Below are 22,326 nucleotides of genomic sequence, written 5' to 3' on the forward strand. Positions count from 1 at the left end.
AAAATTTAATCAGTCTACATCACAAAAACATGGACTGATTGTGGTTCATCCTGAGCGGTGTTTCACAAAGGTGCCTCAGAAAAGGCAGGCTTATTGTGAAAAGCCCGGCTTTAATTATCCTGACAATATAAATAAAACTATCTGTAGCTAGTGTTATTGGACTGATTCAAGTCTGGTTTGAGAACTGCTTTTTAATGAGAAACATCTTTGAAACATCAGGCACAGATCACACAAATTCACAATTAGGAAACAACTCACATTGAAAATATAATCCAGAGAGTAAAATAATGAAAAAACAATCAACTGCAGTTAACAAACGAGAGCTTTTGGCAGCAGTGAGCTCAGACTTTGACACAGAGATGAACTTGTTGCCGCTGAACCCGTCTGCTGACTCACGTCATCAAAGGTTCAAGTCCTGAGTAATGCGAATTTCCTCTGTATCATAAGTGCTAAAAATGAGTGTGCAAGATCTAAGCATTAATATTATCTAGAAACTCAAGTACTGCTTAGTTTGTGCAAGTTACATAACAGCTTCCCTGTGGTGAAAATACAGTTCAGATGCCTTCTGACTGGCTTAGATTAGCGTGTCTGGACACTGACTTTATTCAAAAGACAACAAATGGTGAAAATGTTGCTTACTGTGAAGCAACTGCAACAGGTCAAAGTTGTTTATTTAGTTTATTTACTTTAATTGCAGAGCCTTCAAAAGCACATATGTTGACAGAAATACTGATCAGATACTTTATGCCAGACGTTTTCAAACTAAGATGCCCACACAGCTTATGGTGGCAATTAAGCAGACCTCATGTTAGCCTGCCTCTACCAATTTATGTCAAAAATATTTCTCCTTCTCTGAGTTATAACTCAGTCAGGACGTGACACACATATTTTTAGATTCAGTGTGACTTACATATCATTATGTCAAGTCAGAACTTGCCTGAGAATTATCTTGTTTTTAAGTCTTTTTCAGTATCACAGTAATCCAGTGGTCGTTGTCTGTACATGCATGGGTACATTGCAAACAAAGAATAGTGATAGCTAACTCTGCATACTTTTAATGCTGCCAGAATGTAAACAATAACAAAATAGCCTTAAGACAACAGGGTTCAAGTTGTAGCCCACACTGTTAGTTTAACTGAGTGAATCAGTTGTGACATTATTTTTCATGTTTGCATCCCCTAAAGCATTTATGGGACTGTGATTTCACAACTTAGAGCATTGCAATGCTGAAAAAAAAAAATAAACGGAGGTGAGACATGCACTGCAAATTCACTTATGTTCTGAGTAATGAAGTTCGATACGTTCTGCTACCATTTAGAAACGTGTGCACAAACAAACAGTTGTTTGTGTAAGTCCAGTTCAAGCACTACGCAGGCCTAACAAACACAACAACACACAGGAATCATTAGATAAAATCAATATTTATTATAAAAATACCACCAGTTGTGCTACAGTCATGGTGTTCAGTATGGTCATTCATTACAATTCAACACAGTCAAAGTGTGTGATGTTCCTCCAAATTCATAGAGCAACTGTGCTCTAAAACAAATTCTCTCTCTCACACACACACACACACTCACACAAAGATAAAGGACAATGTGATTGGGCTTGGCTACCATGAGGATATAAAAATAGATAAGGACATAAGGTTCCTTCTCAGACAGGAAATGAAGGAGATGGACTGAGTCGTCTTTCACACATCACACTCATTATCCATTCCTCTCAGACGCCCCCTCCTCCCTCCATCACATGCCGACTTTTTGGAAAAGAGACAGAATCCGTCAGTGTGAAATGAGGTCAGCGATCGCGTCGCTGATGGAAAATCACCTACAGTACCCACCAGACCACGGATGGACACACACACACACACACACACACACAGATGGGAGTACATACACTTTCTCTCCAACACTTGCAGTCTCTTTCTGAGACACACACAGATGTGTTGCTAAAGGGTTGCCATGACAACTCTCTTACATTCCCAGTCGGTCAGGACGACTGTGAGAGTCTGTGTGTGTGTGTGTGTGTGTGTGTGTGTGTGTGTGTGTGTGTGTGTGTGTGGTGTAATCGAGTAGAGTCATTTAGGGCTCACAGAGAAAGTCATTTTGTTGCAGAAATGTTCATTTTTAAGACAATTTCAGGATTGTGAGCTCCCAAAACAAGTCTGCAGCCAGCAGGCTGTAACACTGTTAGGTTGTTTCAGCTCTGACTAAGCAGTCAGGAAATACTGCGCTCCTCCCACCATTAATCACCAACACATCACATCACTATCACTGTTTTATGAGCCTGACACCACTCCTTTAGTTTGCCATTTAACAACACAATCACACTTTCATCTTATTTACTGAGCACTTCTGTGTGTGGAGCTCACTGCGAGGATCTCAAACAGATTAGGTGTGATTCAAATGTGAAGCGTTGCATCATAAGTTCTGATTGAAACCATGGCCTGATGATGAAATATTTTCATCACAAAAACAGCACAGTGATGGGAAAACCAGCCTCATCCATGCTTTCATAAACAAGTAGCCAGGAGAAACCAAATGTATATTGCAACATTTGTGCTACGGAGTCATTTATCGGTAATGGACTCATCTGATTTTATCGCAGATTTGATATGAGGGACTGGAGAGCAACACATTCAAGCTTAGTGATCAGCTGGGCACAATTAGCTCTGCTCTTCTGCCCGACGAAGGAAAAAAGACATTAAGACAATTTTGACTCTATTTATGGGCTCATTTTTTCTGCTACAGTCCTTCACTGTGCTTGTATTCTCTAATTACCTCTTTATATAATAGTTTTCCTTGTTAGTGGCAGTCTGCCATACCCATGCTGGCTTTAAATTGTAGTCACTCAAAATTTCCTGTAAATTTGTCTCACTCAAAATGCTGCGTGAGAGCTGTGTTAAGGTACTGCTAAGGCAAACCAAACTTTTCCCCCTGCTGTTGCTTTATGTTAAAGGGGCCACTTGTAAGTTTTTAGGAGCAGGTGGTGGTGACAGTCCCTCGACAAGTTTCAGTCATCGCTGTGTTTACAAGACAGGAGGTCATAATATGCTCTCTGAGCAGCACTACATCTTCAGGGCAGATTGGAGGCTACAGTAAGTCGCGATTAGCAAGTGAGGAGACAGGCTCGGGCTAGCTGGTTAGCATGCTAACTTCAGTTGAAGGAAACATGTGATAGGAAGAAGAGTTAACATTGGTGTTGTTTTCTACCTCTGGAGAAAATTCTTGGTGAGTAAAGGCAAAGCAAAACTTACAAATAGCTCCTTTAAAAAGCAAAACTCAGAGGGCTTTTATTGTGAAGCACTCCCAGGAAAGGAAGTGTGTTGTTGTTGTTGAGGTTAGCACTGTCACAAATATCCACAAAATAAGAACAATCATTAGGAACATTTCTTTTCTTTTACAATGGATCAGCTTTATGTCAGCCAGGACTGAAATCAGTTTACATAAGAAGCAAGATTGTCATTTTTGTTATAATCTATATGGATTAAAAATAATCTCTCAAATCAACATGAATTCAAAGATTCGTTGTATGCAGGTTGAACTGTAAAAAAAAAAAAAAAATTCTGTCTTTCTCCTGCACGGGCAGTGTTGCAGCTCAAAATCTGATCAGAGGTCAGGAGTCAGCGGCACATCTTCCAGGTCATACACACATACATACACACCCACACACACAATGTGGTGATGTGATTAGCTTGCATAGGATGGTGAACCAGGCATTACACTGCAGCAACAGCAAACATACAGTAGTGGTGAGAACCACTGTAGCTGGATATTTCAGGATCATTAAAATAAAAATCCACCCTTCAACAGTGAGATGAAGAACTGAAAATGATCTTTTCATTGTCCTCACCTCTGGTAGCTGCTCTGATCGAGACGTCAGTGTCTCAGGGAGGAATCTTCCTTTTAAGCATGAAACAGTTTGAATACATTTAAAGTGAAACTGTAGAACATCTGACTACACCAGAGCTTATCGTCTTGAACTTTTAACATTTCACACTGCACAGACAGAGTGGGTGTCAGAGGAGGTAATGCTACTTCAAATATAGGAGGACTGTGTGGTAAGGTAGTGCTACTCCACAGAAGAACCACCAGAACACGTTCTCGATCTTTGTGTGGCCTGGTTAGGGCAGCGGGAGCAGAGATACTAACATCCACTCTGCTGAGAGTTAACCCTAAAAAAAACATTCAGTACAGAGAACATGAGCCAAATTTAATTTCATCATAAGATTCTGTATAATGTATAATGTTTAGCTGACATGTGGTCTTGTTTTTATGGGTTTAAATTCACTGCCTTTCTCTTATTTTAGGTCAAATAAGTACCAGTCAAAAGTTTGGACACCTACCCATTCATAGGTATTTTAAAATCTAATTTAATTTTCTATTTTGAGGAACAATCCTGAAGACATGACAACTATGAAATAATGCATATGGAATTATGTCGTAAACAAAAAAATGTTTAAAAAAACCCCAAAATGTTTCACATTTTATATTCTTCAAAGTAGCCACCTTGATGAAACTCTTGGCATTATCTTAGCCAGCTTCATGAGGTAGTCGCCTGGAAGGCCTTTCAAATTAACAGGTGTGCCTTGTCAAGAGTTATTAGTAGAAATCCTTGCTTTCTTAATGCCTTTGAGACCATTAGTTGTGTTGTGTCGTGGTATTGTTCTCATACAGTAAACAGCCCCATTGGACAACCGTACTAATCCATATAATGTCTAGAACTGATCAACTAAGTAAAGAGAGACGACAGTCCATCATTACTTTAAGACAAGAGGGTCAGTCAATCTGGAAGATTGCATGAATATTGAACATATCTTCAAGTACAACTACAAACATCAAAAGCTCAGATGAAACTGGCTCTCATAAGGACCGTCCCAGGAAAGGAAGACCAAGATTTACCTCTGCTGCATAGGATAAGTTTATCAGTTACCAGCCTCAGAAATCGGCATTTAACAGCACCTCAGGTTAGAGGCTACATGAATGCTCTCATACATCTCAACATCAACTGAGGAGGAGGAGGAGACTGTGTGAATCAGGCCTTCACGGTCGAATTGCTGCAAAGAAACCCCCACTGAGGGAGGCCAACAAGAAGAAGAGAATCGCTTAGGCCATGAAACACATGACCAGTAGAAATCAGTACTTCGGTGTGATGAGTCCAAATTTGAGGTTTTTGGTTCCAACCACTATGTTTTTGTGAAGATGAGGGAACGGATGGTATCTGCATGTGTGGTTCCCACCGTGAAGCATGGAGGTGGAGGTGTGATGGTGTGGGGGTGCTTTGCTGGTGACGCTGTTGGCGATTTATTAAAAACTGAAGGCACGCTTAACCAGCATCACTACCACACCATTCTGCAGCGACACGCCATCCCATCTGGTTTGTGCTTAGTGGGTTTTTCAACACGACAATGATCCAAAACACACCAGCAGGCTACGTAAGACCGATTTAACCAAGAAGGAGAGTGAAGGAGCGCTGCATCGGATAACCTGCCTGCTACAATCACCTGACCTAAACCCAACTGAGATGGCTTTGGATGAGTTGGACCGCAGGGTGAAAGAAAAGCAGCCAACAGTGCTCAACAATGGGAACTCCTTCAATGTGACTGCCTCATGAAGCTGGTTGAGAGAACATCAAGAGTGTGCAAACTGTAAAAGCAAAAGGTGGCTACCGTGAAAAATCTAAAATCTATAACATTTTGCTTTGTTTAAACTTTTTTTTTGTTCATTCTTCAATGTAGAAAATAAAAAAATAAAGCAAAACCACTGAGTTAGTACAGTACACATCCTATCTTTGATTTTCTTTCGTGAATACAGAAGACAAAGATTTTCTGGAGACTGGGTCATTTGTCAAATTTAACATTCGATATCTTGTGTTCAAAATTGAAATCCATACAAAGCCATTTACAGAAAAAAAACAAAAAACAAAAAAAAAAACCCAGTCAAACTTAGCCAAACAGTTTTCGCTCCATCATCAGCCCTCAGGCCTGCAGGAGCTTCCTGAGGTCCTCGTCCATGCCTCGTGCTCTCAGCTGCTCCAGGCTGTGGTAACGATGAATAATGTTGTCGGCAGTCACCACCACCACCCTGACGCCGTGGGTGTCGTTGCCGAGCTGGCAGCCAATGGCCGAGCTCACGACCATATCCATGCCGCCGTGGCAACCGCCGGCGTTTCGGTGGTAATGGCCGGAGAAGACTGCCTTCACCCCTTGTGGTGGAGAGAGAGACAGAGAGAGAGGTGTGAGAGCTGAATTTGGTACAATGAGGAAATTATGTAAATCCAAGCATAAACTAGGGGAAAACAAAAGCCTGAATATGCTTTTTACGTCACTGCCCTAAGTTGGGATGTTACAATAAATAGGCAACATGCTGCCGTGTAATGTGCACCCTGTCTGACCCCGTGTCCCTCATGTATCCCAAGTAAAGGAGCAACACACAATTATAAATAGCTCATAACAGAAAATGACCAAAATATATCTACAAGGACTTGACAGGGTTAGTGATCAATACCAGTGACTCAATGTTTACTCCACCAGATGTCTTTACATAACTCACCCTACAGCCTCTGGTGCATTTTGAAACGAGAACCCGCTGCTCAACTTCTTGACAGATTTACATTCAGTTCTAACTCACTTAGCATTTGCATAATAGCTTCATCATCGGTGGCATCGCTTCAGCATATATATACTTTTAATAGGACTGCACGAAAGAAAGAAACAATGAAACAAGACAGACAGAAAGAAAGAAAGAAAGAAAGAAAGAAAGAAAGAAAGACAGAAAGAAAGAAAGAAAAGAAAAAAACATACTCTGGAGCCTTCCACTTGTAGAATAATTTTGAAAACCCAGGGAACTTTCATTAAGGGAGCCACGATTTTCAATTTATTTTCAATTACCAACGACATGGTTAATAGAACGGTGTGGGTATGGCTCGGCCCTGCGGCACTGATGCTGTGTCACTACAGTCGAAATGACTACACACTTAAAACGGCCACGCCAGACAAGCCTCACTTTGAATGAGGGGCTGCAAAGTGAGTTGTGAGTGCTGTGTGTAAATATGGAGAATTTGAATGCGTGAATTTGTTTCCCTGTTTTGGGGAGAAACAATTTGACTCTGACAAGTCGGTGTCATTTCTGGCCAGTTTTCACTTGAACAACAACATAATGTTAGGATTTGAACTGAAGGAAAAGATTTGAATGAAAGTTAAGTTAGAATAAGGTGAAGGCGGTCGTGGGTTTAATGCTTTAAGATTAGGACACAATGCATGCAGGGCGTGATTGCATGTGTGTAATGGAATGTTAACTTACAGTAAATGTGTGTGCTTGCATTATTAACAATGCATGCATGTGTATAGGTAAGGGGTATCTTTAAAATGAGTTTACTGCAGGCTTTTGGCAGAGCAAATGAGCTGCTCTATTTTCTCACAGCAAGTGTTTCTATGGAGGGGAGTCTGGCTGCTTGCTGCCTCGTCTCCGGAGAGACACCCAGCCAAAAAAATAATGAAAACTGGCAACAAAAGAGGATAAATTGCAGCATGTGCATGAGAAAGACATTGGTCTGTCCCAGAAATCTGCACAACAAAGACAAGGAAGATCCCTCTGAAAAAACTCTTTTCTTTCTTTCTCCACCGCTGATACTACTTCGGCTTCACTTTCCGTGAAATTGCCCCGAATCATCACGTCCGCCACTCTGCATAGTCAAACAGCACCAGAATACGAATGTGACCTACATTTATATTAATATTCTGAGCTACGTGAGGACAACAGTTGCACATGCTGGACCATTAAATAATTAATCTGCCACAGATGGAAATTGATGATTTAGGCCTGTATGTGCTTGGGCGAAATTCATTTACAATCAAAACCTGAGGCAGAACTTGCGGCCGGGCCTGCAGCTGTATCATTATGGACCATACATTTCACGAATCTGTTTGCATGTACGTGTGTGTGGCCAGGAATAATTTCATATAACCTTGCCACCGCTCTAGGTGACCGAATAACTGGCCAGGCTCAACACTTGTCTAGTCATAAATGTGTGTACATGTGTGTTGTTTCTAGATGAGAGCTGAAAGGCAACAAATGCCCTTTATGCCTCTAGGCTAAAGCATGTACTCATTACTCTGTATGACTGTGTGTATAGATATGTGTGTGTGTGTGTGTGTGTGTGTGTGTGTGTGTGTGTGTATTTTGTGGCGTTCTTGAGTATTTTTTTCGTTTGTCCTCTGAGGAATTGCACAGCTCACCTACAATTATTCAGACACTGCGAATGAAAACAAAGTGAAGCAGCAACCTTGTGCGAGTGTGTGTGTGTGTGGCAGAGAAAATGTTTGATGGGATCACCTGATGACTCAGTTAGCGACACCGATTGTAGAAACGTTGGATTTGTTGCGGTTTCCACAAGAGGGTTGTGACTTCTTTGTCACCTAAGAGACATGAGGAAGTGGGAGGAAGACGCTCAGACAGCGTTAGTGAAGAAGTGATAGACGAGAATTAATCCTGTAATGATGATGACGAACGAGCCACCGGGAGAGTAAAAAAAAAAAAAATTCTTTTTTTGAAGCTGAAATGGTTTTTCTGAACCTCCTGTAAAACTCCCAAAGATGCCATGATTAATCCTGCTGCCAAATAAAGTGTGTGGGAACGTGTAAGTCTGCATATGTGTACATGTGTCAGTGAGTCTGAGTTCTGCTGCCACGTCTTTGATGATCAACATCCCACACATACGCTGCACGACGCTACCACGCAGCAGCAGTGAGCTTCCCCCATATGTGTGTGACATATTTGTGATGCATCCATGTAGTTGAGTTGTGCTGTACGTTTGTTGCTCATAGCTTTAGAAATGAAGGACTGAGTCACAGAAGGACCTGCTACGCGGTGATTTTAGAAAACCTATAGTAGGAGGCACTGCTAGACACAATAATAGTTGGAATTGGGGCTGCAATTAACGATTATCTTATTCATCAATTAACATGTGAATTATTTTCTTGAATAATCAATGAATCGTTTCGTCTAACATCAGAAAATTGTTAAAAATGTCCATAGTGGCATTATCAGATTGTCTTGTTTTGCTGACGAACAGTCTAAAACCCAAAGATAATTTCCAATTGACTAGTTGGATTTTTTTTTAAGTTATATGTTGGGCAGACTTTATGCCTTCATTTGATGGGAAAGTGGAGAGAGACAGATAAACACAGGAGAGAAAGTCAGTGAGACATGAGGCGAAGGGTCCAGCTGGCTGGGAATCAAACTGGGGACCTGCTGCTTAGGGCTCATTGTCCCCTCATGGTATGCTCCCTAACCACTCGGCCATCAGGATGCACAAAACACTTTGTTGCTTGTACTGAAAAGTGTTGTACAAATAAAGTCTTCTTCTTCTTCTTCTTCTTCCTTTTATTCTTCTTCATTTTATTCTTTTTATCCTTCAAATTTGTATTCTTCTTCTTCTTCTTATTCTTATTATTATTTAAAACAGAAAAAAGCAGAACATCCTCACAAAATGATTTGTCAGCTATCAAAAAAGTTGCCCATTAATTTTCTGTCAACCTCCTGATCGATGAATTGTAATACTTAACTATACTGAGCAACAGGAACAGCTAGAAATCAAATAGACTTCTTTGATCTCTTGCTGAGAGTCTCAGCCAGCAGCTGATTATCTTAGCTTAGCTTAGCAAAAGGCAGCTGGCACATGACCCCTCCTCTGAGGCACAGAGGTCCTGAGAGAGTTGCACTTGGCTAAACTCTCTGCTGTCCATCAGGCAGAGTGGGATCTGTGTCAGGTCAACATTACACACTACAGGCTTTCTTTCAAGATCTGAAGTGTGAATCAACAGTCAATTTTTATGTTGTGGAAATGAATTGTCTCGCTCCACTGGCTTGTCCCCTACTGGCTCTTACTGAACAAAACCGATTTCATAGAAACAATTTAGCGCAGGCCCAGCGATAACACTCTGACCTGAATTCATTTGAGCACGTCCCTTTCAGAGCGCCATCATTACGCAGGCTTTAGAAGTCAAACCACTCCACCTGGGTCCTTGTCTGCTAAAAAACACTCTCTGATAGAAAGGATGGTCTGTCTTAGGAAGAAAAACATTTTCAATCTCCACAACTTTGTCTGTATGAATAAAAGATAGACAACTGGGGGAAAAAAAAAAAAAAAAAAAAAAAGAATAAAGAAGCCAATAAAACTGTCCCCTTCGCCGTGCACTTAGAAGATGAAGCTGACCTCTGAAATTGTCTGCTAGAGAATAAATTCAAAGTGAGGGGTTGAGGCTGAGATTGCCTGTGTGGAACTGAAAAATCACAAAATAAAAATAAAAAAAAAAGCAAATTAAAAACCCACTAAATGCCCTCGCACTGCTTTAAAGACTTTCTGTAACATAGAACTACTGATTGGTGGACCAACACAATGAGAAGGGTTAAACTGACAACCCTCTTTCCTGACCTGGGTTAAATGCAGGTCAGACACTTCTCAGGTTTTGTCAAGAGTTTGTCTGGTAACACACCCTGACTTGTATGTACTCAAAGAAAGTAGTCCTGCTCTGATGTGATGTGACCACTGAGAGAACCACAAAAAAAACATGGGTGGTGGGATTTGACATCCATATGTAGTAGCAACAGTAGCAGGAAAATTAGCAGCAGAAACAAGACTAACCTCTGGGCTGTTATATTCATTGTGAATGGCAGCTGTTGTTGCAGCCTGTCGCCGCTCACTGAGCTGGAGGGAAAAGGGCACAAGGTGGCAAAACAGGGGGAATTTAAGGAAAGCTCAACTTTATGCAAAATATCCTGTGGCAACTGTGGCAGAGAAAAAAATCCTTCTCCTTCCACTACCAACATCATACTACCATATAGAGAATGGAACACATAACCAAGCTGAGTGTAAGTGTCTTGCTTTTTCAGAGTATCCCATTCAGTAAGAGGACTGTTAAATCCTATTTCCCCCCATTTTTGTCTCTCCTCCATGTTTTGCCGTATCCTCTCCCTTCCCTTCTTCAGCTGAGTGGGTGCCCTCGCAAAAACACGCGCTCTCTGTGCTGATAATTCCACGTCTTGTCTTGTCTCAGTCTCTGCGGAAATCCCATTTACCTATCAGCCTTGAAACAGTGCTGGTTCTTTTGTGTTTTTCTTTGTGATAAAGACTCCCATCTGGGGACTGGCCTTTGCTTTGACAGACAGAGGTGGGGAGGGTGGAAAGGAGGGAAGGTAGGAGGGAGGGATGGAGGGAGGGAGAGGAGGGGTGTCAGAGCTCTCAGAAAATACCCAGAGTAAGCAGTCAGAGTGATGAAAACATATTGAATGCAAACGGGGGGAAATTACCCAGAGTCAAATTGAATTCTGGTCAGGGGTTGCAGAAAAATGCACAGAGAGGAGAGGGGAGTACTTCTAATATGTGCCTGTATTTTGTGTGTCATATAATTTTTTTTTATGCTAAAGTCATCTGTGCCATGTTCGTCTTAATTGGTGGCTCTATTTGAAACACCTTTTACTTTTTAAATGCTAATAGTCGACATTGATGTATTCTGCAAAATAAAGGAATAAAAGAAGTAAAGAAACGCCCGTCCACATCAAATCATGTTTGATGTTTTTGCCCCTTCTTTCAATTTCCCCTCCCCTTCTTTCAATTTCCCCTCCCCTTTCTTTCTCTTCCCACTCTCCATCATCTCCCTTTCATCTCCTGGTCACTGATTTGCAGGCTACAAGATTGGATTTGCTAATTGCAAGCTAAGTTCTATCACTAAACCTCCTCTTATCTTTGATTACCTCCAGGAGAAGCCATTTTCCCTCAGACCTTTTCTCCCACTTTCTCTTTGACACCAACTCCTAATGGAGTTCTGAACAGAGCTGTCATCTGCACATCTGTGAGAACGGGCCTGCGTAGGAGTGAACATGCAACGTGTGCGCTCGTATTGAAGGGCGGTTGTCATTAAAGTGCAGGTCTGGGAAATAATTCATCATGAAACGGTAGCTGTTGATAATTTGCATGACAGAGGGATACAAAATGATGCAGCATGGTGAGGCATGTTGCAGCCCCGGCTCCCCATAAATCACTCTCAGCCATCAGTCACTGCGCAGCATCCCCTCCCCGTGTCCTCCACTTACACACACGCATACACACATATTCACACAATCAAAAAGGCAGCTGGGAAATGAAAGTAGTCAGCATGTCATCCACCCTGCTATGAGCATGCATGCGTTTTGCCCATTTGGTAGCCAACATGGTACCTAATCATTCTGAATTCACCAAGCTATGACCCCTGTGTTTCTCTCAGAATGACAGGCCTTCAAACAGGGAAGATGCCACAGATGGGTCACAGGGGCCCGTCGATACGACCGTTTGTAAATCATCAGATGACAGAGTCCCATGTTTACTGAGCTCACATACAAAAGGAGCAGTCCCAGTGGTATCACAGTTCTTTAGAAAGCTGGGTAGTGGTTTCTACAAACCTTTTTTTGGTTCCGGTAGGAAGCCAGTTATATGCTGTGTGAACACAAGAACTTTACCTGAATAAAACAGTCAGTCAAAATCAGCAACTGTCTGATCTAAAAATAAGCTTAGGTCACTGACCAGACAAGCAATCCCAGGTATGGAGGCTCTAATCATACAAGAAGAAGAGACGAGCGCTGGAACAAGGCGAGACCTTCATCAGCAGCTAAATCGATAAAATGGTAAATGAAGAGGAAGCGTCGAAGATTACTTCACGATTATCGTCCACTTTAACGACTCTGATTCTTTGGAGCATGAAGAGGTGATGGATCAGTACACGAAGGCCCTCAGTCACTCATTCAATGAGGCTGCTGCTTCGACACAGCGGCTGTCAACTGGCAAGACGCCACGATCGCCGATCAAATCCATGCAAGTGCTCCTTATTGTCTGAAGACTTTGTGACGTTCTACCATTTACCTTACCACTCACACGGGCCAAAACAAGACCGATGCAGCCCCTGTTTTCAGTCTGAATACCCGCTTTCACCCCCGCCCAACCTTTGGTTGCAGCAGAAAGCGACAACGTCAGAATAAGAGAGCGAGATACAGAAAAAGCAAAAGCATTATTTAGCCTCATCATTAAAACAATGGGGTTAAAGGCTTAACCGTGGCCTCTTATCAAATCCCCAGCGGGTGATAAATGTGTCTTCGCTTTTGAACAGAGTGGGATCCTTGCTGATAAAGACAACCGGCAGCAAGAGAGCGAGAAAGAGTGAGAGATGGAGAGACTATGCGGAGCAGCGCACTGCTTATCTTCGCCTCTAATTAGCTACTGTATGTACAACTCTACAGCCGCGAGCAATGTTGGGAATTCCAATGAATTTCTCAGCTGCGCTCATTTTTTTCTTTTTTTTTTTCTCTCTCTACATAAACAGGGTTTGGAGGTGAACAGAGGCAAAACAGAAGTGTGTATCTGTCTGTCTGTCTGTGCATGTGTGATGAACATCCTTGTTTGTATGTGTGCTGAAGGTATCCTGGATGTAGGATATAAACCTTGGAGGAGGAGGAGGAGGAGGAGGAGGAATGGGGCTGAGAAATCTAATTACAGTACTCCATCTATGAGGAGAGGAGAGGCTGAGAGCACTGCTGGGATTTCTGCTGCTCCACTCTCCTCTCAGAAAGGAGACACCGGTCCCCAGCCATGGGAATTCAATCTTCACTGAAGAGACTCGGGATGTGCACAAAACCTGTTCTCTCTAAATTCAACATCTTCAACAGGCAACCTACAATTTTTACACGTCTTTCTTCCTTCACTCGGAGTAACTAGGCACTGGCTCAGTCGCATTCACACAAATTGGCATAGGTGGGGGCAATAAAGCCCAAGAGGGCATTATTTACTATGATTACGAGTATGACAGTGACAAGGCAGTGCAGGAGTACACATAATAAGAGTAAAAAACTTCCTCCAGGGTGTTTAGGGCTTTGTGTGATTGTTACCAACAAACTGACTATACTGGACTGACTGAAAAGTCTCCAAACACAAAAGAAGTTAAAACAACTTTTCCTGTTGTCATATCAGACTTCTGTGTGCATTTCAGAAAATGTCCTTTTCCAGTCAGGTGCTTGGTTTAAACCCAAAAGATATTAAACACAGAGAGCGAGCGCATAATTAAAGACAAGATTTAATATCAGCCAAATCACTGTCAAATCACAAACCACGGTAATTGCTTATGCAATTAAAAAAAGGGATTACGTGATACCCGACTTGCACGAGAGGGGTCATCACAGGGAGACAGTGTATCATTAATATGAGCTGGGTTGCAGCCAACTGTTCTCAGGGTGGAACTGCTCGCTCTGATGAGCCAGAGTATGACTAAGTGGTGTCACACCTTTCCCCGTGTGCGGCTGTGTTGCTGAGATAACATACAGATACTTGCTGCAGAATATATCATGCAAAGAAAATGTACCGCTGCAGAGCGATTTATTTGCAAAATGCATACACACACAGAACATGTACAAAATAAACAGTCGTGCACACGTAATTACTCAAACGTCTCCTGACACCCATATCCTATGAGAAGGAGGAGAAGAAGGAAGGAGTGGAATGAAAAATACTTCAGTGACGAAAAAAAATCAATTAAATTTCCTTTGTCTGCAGGGGACAATATTCTCTATTTCCATCATATGTCAGTGGATTGGTGGGGGGGCTGCAGGAACCCAGCAGCAGCAATAACAACCTCACAAGTGCTGAGGCAAATCCCCAGCTGCTGTAAGTAAACTGACAGCACACAAAAAGACACCTCTGGAGTGGATGGAGAACTCAGTTATACATAAACAGTGTGTACGTACTTGCAAAGTACTGATTCGATGCCAAAGAAACATTTGTGTAACATCCAGCAATCCCATTACAAGGCTGCTTTCTGTAGAATTTGAATTAGTAGACAAAGAATGAGGAAAGTCATCCAATTTTACCTCTTTGTTCTTGCCAGACGGCTGTTTTGCTTTGCTCAAGTAAGAACATTAGGGCGGCCAACAAAGAAGAATAATCTTGAAGAGTTTTTTAACAACATCCGTGTGTTATTGGTACAAAGAAACATTGTTAGAGTGTCATGACGCATTTTCCAGTGTTCCAATAAAGGATCTTGAAGCTCAGTACTTTTTACACCATAAAATGTGTAATCCTTCAGCTGCTGTTATAGCTACATTTGTCTTCCAGGCCCAAATTATATGAGAGCTCGCTGCACAAACATAGACTGAGACTTATCCCCTTCAGCTGCTCACTTTAATGAAAATCTCAGTGGAAAGATGACATTCAAGCTTTATCTGTGCCAAAGCTTAACTGTTCCTGCGTGGACTCTCTGAGAATAGGACTGGATACAGAAGTGTGTGTGTGTGTATATGCGTGTGTGCGCGCGCGTGTGTGTGCGGCGTGTGTGTGTGAGGTTAATGATGCTGCCCTTTACTGTAATGACAGTAATGATCACCAGGGTACAAGAGCACATCTGGAGGATAGAGGATCACTGGGTGCAGCGGTGAGGCCAGACCAACAGCGGAGGGAGATGATGCATGAATAAAGCACCACAAAGAAGGGGAAAAAAACAATAACCATAGCCAACGTATGTCCAGAAGAGACATCATTTACCATGGATGAGAGGAAATACAGCCGCTCACTGCAGAGACAGGAAGACAAACAACACACACTTACCCTAGCTCTTCCTTTTCTTCAATATGCTGCAAATATCATATCACAGTTTTCTGTTCTTCCTCACTTGTTTAGATTTCTCCTCTAAAAGGCTCACGGTCTCTCCGTTGGGATATGTTTACCAGGCGCATACCTGCCCTGTAGGGAACTCCTACTTCATGCAAGTTCAGACAGTCCTTAATTTTGAAGCTTACATCAATAAAAAATGGACAAGTAAATATTTGTTTCATCAAACTTTGTTTTGTGCAAAGTTCTCAAACGTAACTGACAATAATTGATCTTGTTTGTGATGTGTGTGGGTGTAGTTGATTATGAATCGGTGTATACTGTCTCATGAAAATGAGCCATCTTTGTGAAATTTTTTACATATTAAAAAAATGACTATAGGCAGGCTAGTACTAACTGTACATGAGGCTGTACTTATACACAGCAGTGCTTTGAGCTAAATGCTAATGTTATCATGCTAAAGCATGATAACATGCTCAATACGACAATGTTAGCATGGAGATTTAATGGTGTAATGGTGCAGGTTTGTGTTTACCATGTTCACCATCTTTAGTTTAGTATGTTATGCAAATATTTGCTAATTAACAGTAAGTTTAAATTACAGCTGAGGAAGGTTTTGTGGGTATTTAGCCATAAACCAATGATGAGGGCGCAAGACAAAAAGGGAAATGAAATATCATGGCAATTCGTTAGAGCATCACTGAATTCATTTGGAAACATCCTCTGGGACCAGGAATGTCTCTACCAAATATTGTTGCAACCAATCCAGTTGTTGCTGAGATATTTCACATCAGCTTTGTGGCGGCACAAGAATCTGAAGCAGAGTGCTGGACCAACCACCAACCTACAGTCATTTCCCTCCATAGAGCCATGAAGCTAGCATGGCTAAAACATTTTCTGATCACTTTTAATACATACCTGCTAAACAAATCTGTGAATTACAGTATGTTCTCTGTCACTAATTACCTTAGTTCAGGGCTAATTTGTATGACTGTCTTTCCAGTCACTGTGTCATTTCCTGCCCTGGCGGTGACCCTGATGATTACAGTCTATCTGCTACGAGTGTAGAGTTGCAGCTCGATGACAAACTGACAGAGAGAGTACGATGATCACAGGCAGTCTCTTTTACAAGCATGCCTCCAGGACAGACTCCAGAAGATTCAGAGTGCAGATGTTACAGCATCACTCATCACCATGATACTCTGAGTAGGAGAAGAAGGAGGGAGCAGAGGGAGCATGAAAGAGAAAGCGGGGACTCAGAGGAGAGCTGAATGAACTAAGAGACAAAGCCTGTTATTATTCAACAGTAATTTTTTTGTCATTGATGACTTGACATTTTTGTCAAGTCATCAGATTTCAGTTTTAAATTTTATACATTTAGCTGACAAAGATGTGTATTTCATAGCTTTCTTTTGGCTTTTTCTCGCTACTTCTTGTTTTCCTATGATCCGAATGACTAAGAGTCTTACTAAGAGTCTTACGATAACTGCACTGTAACATTGTACCGAGCCCATTGTTCTCTATGGGATAGGACTGAACACAGGAAGTACATGAACGTGATGAAGAAAATATGACTGCTCATAGATAAATCACAGAAATCACATCCTTCCTCTCATACCATATATTGTACATTCACACATAAAGCTGTATATGCATACAAACATGAGAAAAGCATGTAGTGTACGCAGCTTTATAGCGAGCGGCAGCATGTCTCTCATCAATTATTAAAAACCATGTACATGTAAGTATGTATATAGTTCATATAGAACACGCCTAGTGTGCACTCTGTATTTATAATTACAGGCAGGACATGTGTGAACCAATGTGTGGATAAGAAAGGACACTTGTGCATAGCATGTTCTCTATGTACAGAGCAGCAACACCCTTGTCCTTCGTATAAAAAGCCTGTACGGACTGCCCTTTAAATGTTTAACCAGTGTTCCCTGAGAGAAGCAATCAATTATGAGAGAAAGAAGGGTCATCGGACCTAAACAGGCCAACATGGTTAAATACATGCTGGAATAATGGCTAGATAATGAAATTAATACCATCCCCCGCCAGTCACCTTGATGCATAATTGAGAAGCGTGGCATGTGTCTGTATGAGAGGTCCCGTCAATCAGTTGTGCAGAAATGGCTGGATGGAGCGTTGTGTACATGAATGTGTGTGTAAGTGTTTAGCTGGCGCCTACTTATTGTCCTTGTGAGAGTTTCCCTGCCCGGTACCCTTGTATCACACTCTTATAAGCCGACAACAGTGGATTTCGATTATGGAATTATTCTTCTCTTAGGAAGTCAGTTCATTAATTAATTCAATTATGCCTGCGTTGTTTGTGTGTGTGTGCCAGGAGCTCCGCCTGTGGTGCTTGCTAATGGCATATTAATCCTCTGGGCTAGCATCTTAGCTGTGCTTCAGTTAGATATGCTAGAAATGAACAGGTTGAACGGGAATATTAGCTGAGAATTATTAAGATAAGAAATGTAAGGCCACTTCACAGCGGCTTGAATCCATAATCCGAGAAAATACTGCTGATATTTCAGGGTTATGGATGAGGCAGCTGCTTGACTTTTAAAACAATAAAAGTGATTTATCTCCTCAGTGACTTCTTATTGCAGGCAAAAAAAAAACTGCCCACAAAACTGGACTCAAAGACAAAGTAGTTGGAAGAGACAAAAGATATGTCATGTTGAAGTGCCCTTGAGCAACAGACTCATATAAAGGCAAAGAAACCAGAGGAGAAGGTGTATGAAGCCTGTAATTTGTGCCTCTGTGTTCTCCTACCTGCCTTCTTGAACCTGTCCAGCAGGTTTTGTCTGACCACCCTCTGCAGGTTGAAGTAGTCGTCCTCCTCATCAGGGCTCTTCAGGTACAGAGGAATGTGCTGGAACACCAGGATGTGTTTGGGTTTGGGCTCCTGAACAGAGATGGATGTGAGGGAGGAGAACATCACTAAACTCCACAAACAAAATTTAATTGCTGTGTCACATGGCTGCAGGCGGCAGCAATTATCTAAAACCATGCCGTCCAGACGTAGCAAAAGAAGACATTATCTAGCTGAGCATCTTCATAAGTCAAAGGAGAGTAGAATCATGCCGTTGATGCCGTCCTACCGTTGAAGAGGAGGAGGCTCTGCTCAGCTGCTCCTCCAGCCACGTCTCCTGGGCCTCCTTCAGCTGAGGGCAGGCCGAGGCATCGTAGAACAACTGGGAGTTCAGAACCAGGCAGAGGACTCCACCCACCTGAGACCACACGACAGAGAAAAGATTGTATTAGATGTTACTTACCTACACCTGATCTATTTTTAACAAATATGTGTATAGTTGTAAGAAAGGGTTATTTTTTAAAGCGCCTTTTCTACCATCTACACATTTGTATTCCAACAATTATTTTTTATTTTCCTGAACCATTTTCCTACAATCTGACCACTGCAAAAACATAACTTCTACTGCACTGAAGATCAATGAAGAATCATCTTATTTTAAAACTTCTACCAGTACCAGGCATACACAGATGATCACATGAGCAAAGTGAGCAGAAGTGGGGAGAAATACATAAAAGGACCCAGGAATTGTTATTTAGTTAAATTTAAAGAATAAGAAAAAGCTACAAATGAAAGCTAGAGACAGAATCAGACAGTAAGTGACAGTGAACACTGATTTCCCACTGATTTAGACAAGTGTCTCTCTGATGAACTGGTGCACTTCAGATGTTTGATTAGGCCTCCACTGATTTTACACATGAAAATATCATGAACTTGCCATGATTAGTCCTGCTCAGCCTGTAACACAGTTTTATTATATATATATATATATATATATATATATATATATATCCCAACTTTATGGATACTAAATACTTAACACTTGGATTACTCTTTTAAATATAAATACACATATAAATCACATAATATGCACGAAGCAAAACAGAACCAAACAGTTCTGCTACTACTACTTTCTGCTTACCCAGAAGCTGAAATAGTCGTCCCCCCATGCACTGCAGAACTGCTCCACTGTACTAGGCGTGGGTGTGTTGCCCAGGTCGTGGTTCCCACTGACAAACACCAGTGGGATTGAGGGATCTGCTCCTTTCAGGGCCGCCTTCAGGTCTCTCTCCTGACCTTCTCTGAACGGCGTGTCTAGGGGGAGAAATGGGGAACTCAGCTTGTGTCCTTGTGACAAATGATGCAGTGGTTACAGTCCACTTAGAAAAACAAAACAATATTGACTTGGAAAAGCAGTTGCTTGATAACAACAATAACACTTAATATGGGCAAGATAACAATGAGACACACAGACAGAGAAATGTATATGAATGCTGATGTCAGATGGAGAGTGTGAAGGGTACTATAGGTGAGAGTCGCCGAAGGGAAGGAGGATTATTTGGATGATAATGATGACAGCTCAGAGAATGATCAATGCTCTGTACAGCTACACTTTATATCACCATGGTTACTGACATGATGAGTAGTGTTCTGGCGAAACCCTCGCTGTTCGGCACAGCAAACCCGACCTCTCTGTGTAGAGCTGTGCGCAGGCCGCAGCTCCGCGGAGCACTTGTCAGATTCATCGGTCTAAGATACATGAGGCTACTCGTCTTACAGGATCATTACAATGTGCTCAGTTGTTTGTTGTGTTAAAATCTCCTCTATTACGACTGGAGTTTACAAAGAGGAGAAGCATGTGAAGAGGAGGGAAATGTTTTGAGTGAAATGAATTCAATCCCAGCATGGATAAAGGGCAGAGAATGGTTGAGACTCAAATCTATTTATAATTTAGAATGTATATCAAACAAACCTATCAGCCCCTGCTCTCAAGTTATTCCTTCCTCTCCCTCTTCTCCTCTCTCTTATTTCTTTTCATTTTTATTCATCTGAGTAATTATTTTACTGGCCTACTTTTGGAGCAAACGTTTCCTTGGATGTTTGGATAGGACTCATTACGTAAGAGCCTTTTGCGACAGAGCATCTTGTGCATGGCAGAGTGAGAGAATGTAGACTTTAAAATGTATCCAGATAAAAAGGTAAAACATCACTTTCACCTGTCTCTTTTTTTATAATTAAGCCACCCTGTAAGACTTCAAACTGTCAATTCAACACACAAACATGCACTCAAATGCAAAGAGAGACACAAAGGCCCTCTTTGTTATGTAAAACACATTCTGTGACACTTTAATACTGCACTTGTATTCAGGTTTGGAGAGTAAGTGCTTCTGTGTAATTGCCTACAGTATATTAATTTCCTCATGTGTAACAGGTAGTATTTCAACAAGTACAATTAGATTAGCGAGAATATGCACAGCATTGTACTGCCCATGGCTGGCATGAAACATGTGGGCGACAACTCACAACATGTGTCAATATAAAATAATTTTGTATATTTGTAAGTGTACTTTGTACGTGCTGGTGAAGTGTCCCAAATTTAATAATATATGACATTTTATTTTGAAATTAGAACAGAAACGATTAGTCAAGAGATCAAAGTGTGAAAAGGTAACTGGTTCCAGCCTCTGGCTACAAATCTGAATATTTAATGTGAATAATAAACTTTGTCTGTTGTTCAGACAAAACAAGACATTTGAACTGGTAATGTAAGTACATAATGATTTTTACAAATTAATTTCCTCCTTTTCTTTATAGCAAACTATTTCTATATCAGGAAAAGTGAATACTTGTACCTAAACACACAATGTCATGCTGTGGCAGACAAAGTGTTCTGACAATTAGACATGATGTATCTGACGCCCCGCACAAATTCCATCGCTGCGATATACCAGTATTGATGATAACCGTGATATTTAAAAAATGAAATACTGATATTGTGTTTATAATTCATAAATGGCCAATGTCCACTCTAAAAATGACAAGTCAGCAGTATTACTATCTGTCTGAAATTTGGTTGGTATCAATGCCTGGGAGTCTTCTTTGTGTCCTTATTTCATGTCAATAAGGGTCCTTAGAGCGAATGGCAACAGCACTTTCCAGTCATTAGCAAGTTGTAAGCAGTTTTTCTATAAAATTATGAAACTGATCGAGGTAGATTTCCATTAATGTTATGTTGTAAGTCGGTGGAAGCAACCTTTAACAGATAAATAACACAGGTGCATTTCGATTACAAACTGCACAAGCAATTTACGTAATTTATACTCAACACAGCATGAAACAGTAAACACCACGTTTCCTAATAATGCCTACACACATAAATTTTGCATCACTTTAGTGATTAATAGTACCTTTTAAAAATATATTTTTTTATTAGTAAAGTACAAATAAGTATTTTATGAGAAAGATTGAAACAAGGTTGAAAGATTGATGACAGAAGTTACGGTTATTTTTATTGGCAAGTTGACCAAAGGATTAGTCAACAAATCAGAAAACAATGAATAGATTAACTGAAACAATAATCATTTATTAGTTGAATTATTGAAAAAGTGATCGATAGATTAATCATTAAAAAAATATAACCATGTCACCCAGTGGGGGTGATGCATACCGAAGATTTGGAAAAAAAAACTGAACATCTAGGTTGTTGTTTTGGGAGCTGACAGTCTGAATCTTCATGAAAGCTGAGGCCACAACAATGTGGACTCATCATTCCACCATCACAATATTTGACTGCTGCCTCAATTACATACAAACAAAGGCAGCCTCATTAATGAAGCTGGGATGGAGAATAGGGGGCGCATAGGTTGCCATTTTAAAAGCTG

The 22,326-nt window shown here is 41.1% G+C and overlaps 1 protein-coding gene across 4 annotated transcripts in view; it reads right to left on the bottom strand.

Moving 5' to 3' along the window:
• Positions 1-1,402: 1,402 nt before the first annotated feature.
• The window catches only part of cpped1 (calcineurin-like phosphoesterase domain containing 1), a 134,663-nt gene continuing 113,739 nt past the window's right edge, over positions 1,403-22,326 (bottom strand). For 3 of the 4 annotated variants that reach the window (XM_071463467.1, XM_071463465.1, XM_071463468.1), the window contains 4 exons: positions 19,587-19,759; positions 18,735-18,863; positions 18,406-18,538; positions 1,403-6,204 (listed from right to left, as the gene is read on the bottom strand). In XM_071463467.1, coding sequence (XP_071319568.1) covers positions 5,978-6,204; positions 18,406-18,538; positions 18,735-18,863; positions 19,587-19,759 — 662 coding nt within the window. In that variant the 3' untranslated portion in view covers positions 1,403-5,977. The remainder of the gene's footprint in view (positions 6,205-18,405; positions 18,539-18,734; positions 18,864-19,586; positions 19,760-22,326) is intronic. The other variant, XM_071463466.1, reaches the window with a different exon arrangement.

The sequence above is a fragment of the Trachinotus anak genome, unplaced genomic scaffold, assembly GCF_046630095.1.
Source record: "Trachinotus anak isolate AG129_WGS33_773 ecotype Australia unplaced genomic scaffold, CSIRO_AGI_Tana_v1 ptg000025l, whole genome shotgun sequence".
In the NCBI taxonomy this organism is placed as follows: domain Eukaryota; kingdom Metazoa; phylum Chordata; class Actinopteri; order Carangiformes; family Carangidae; genus Trachinotus; species Trachinotus anak.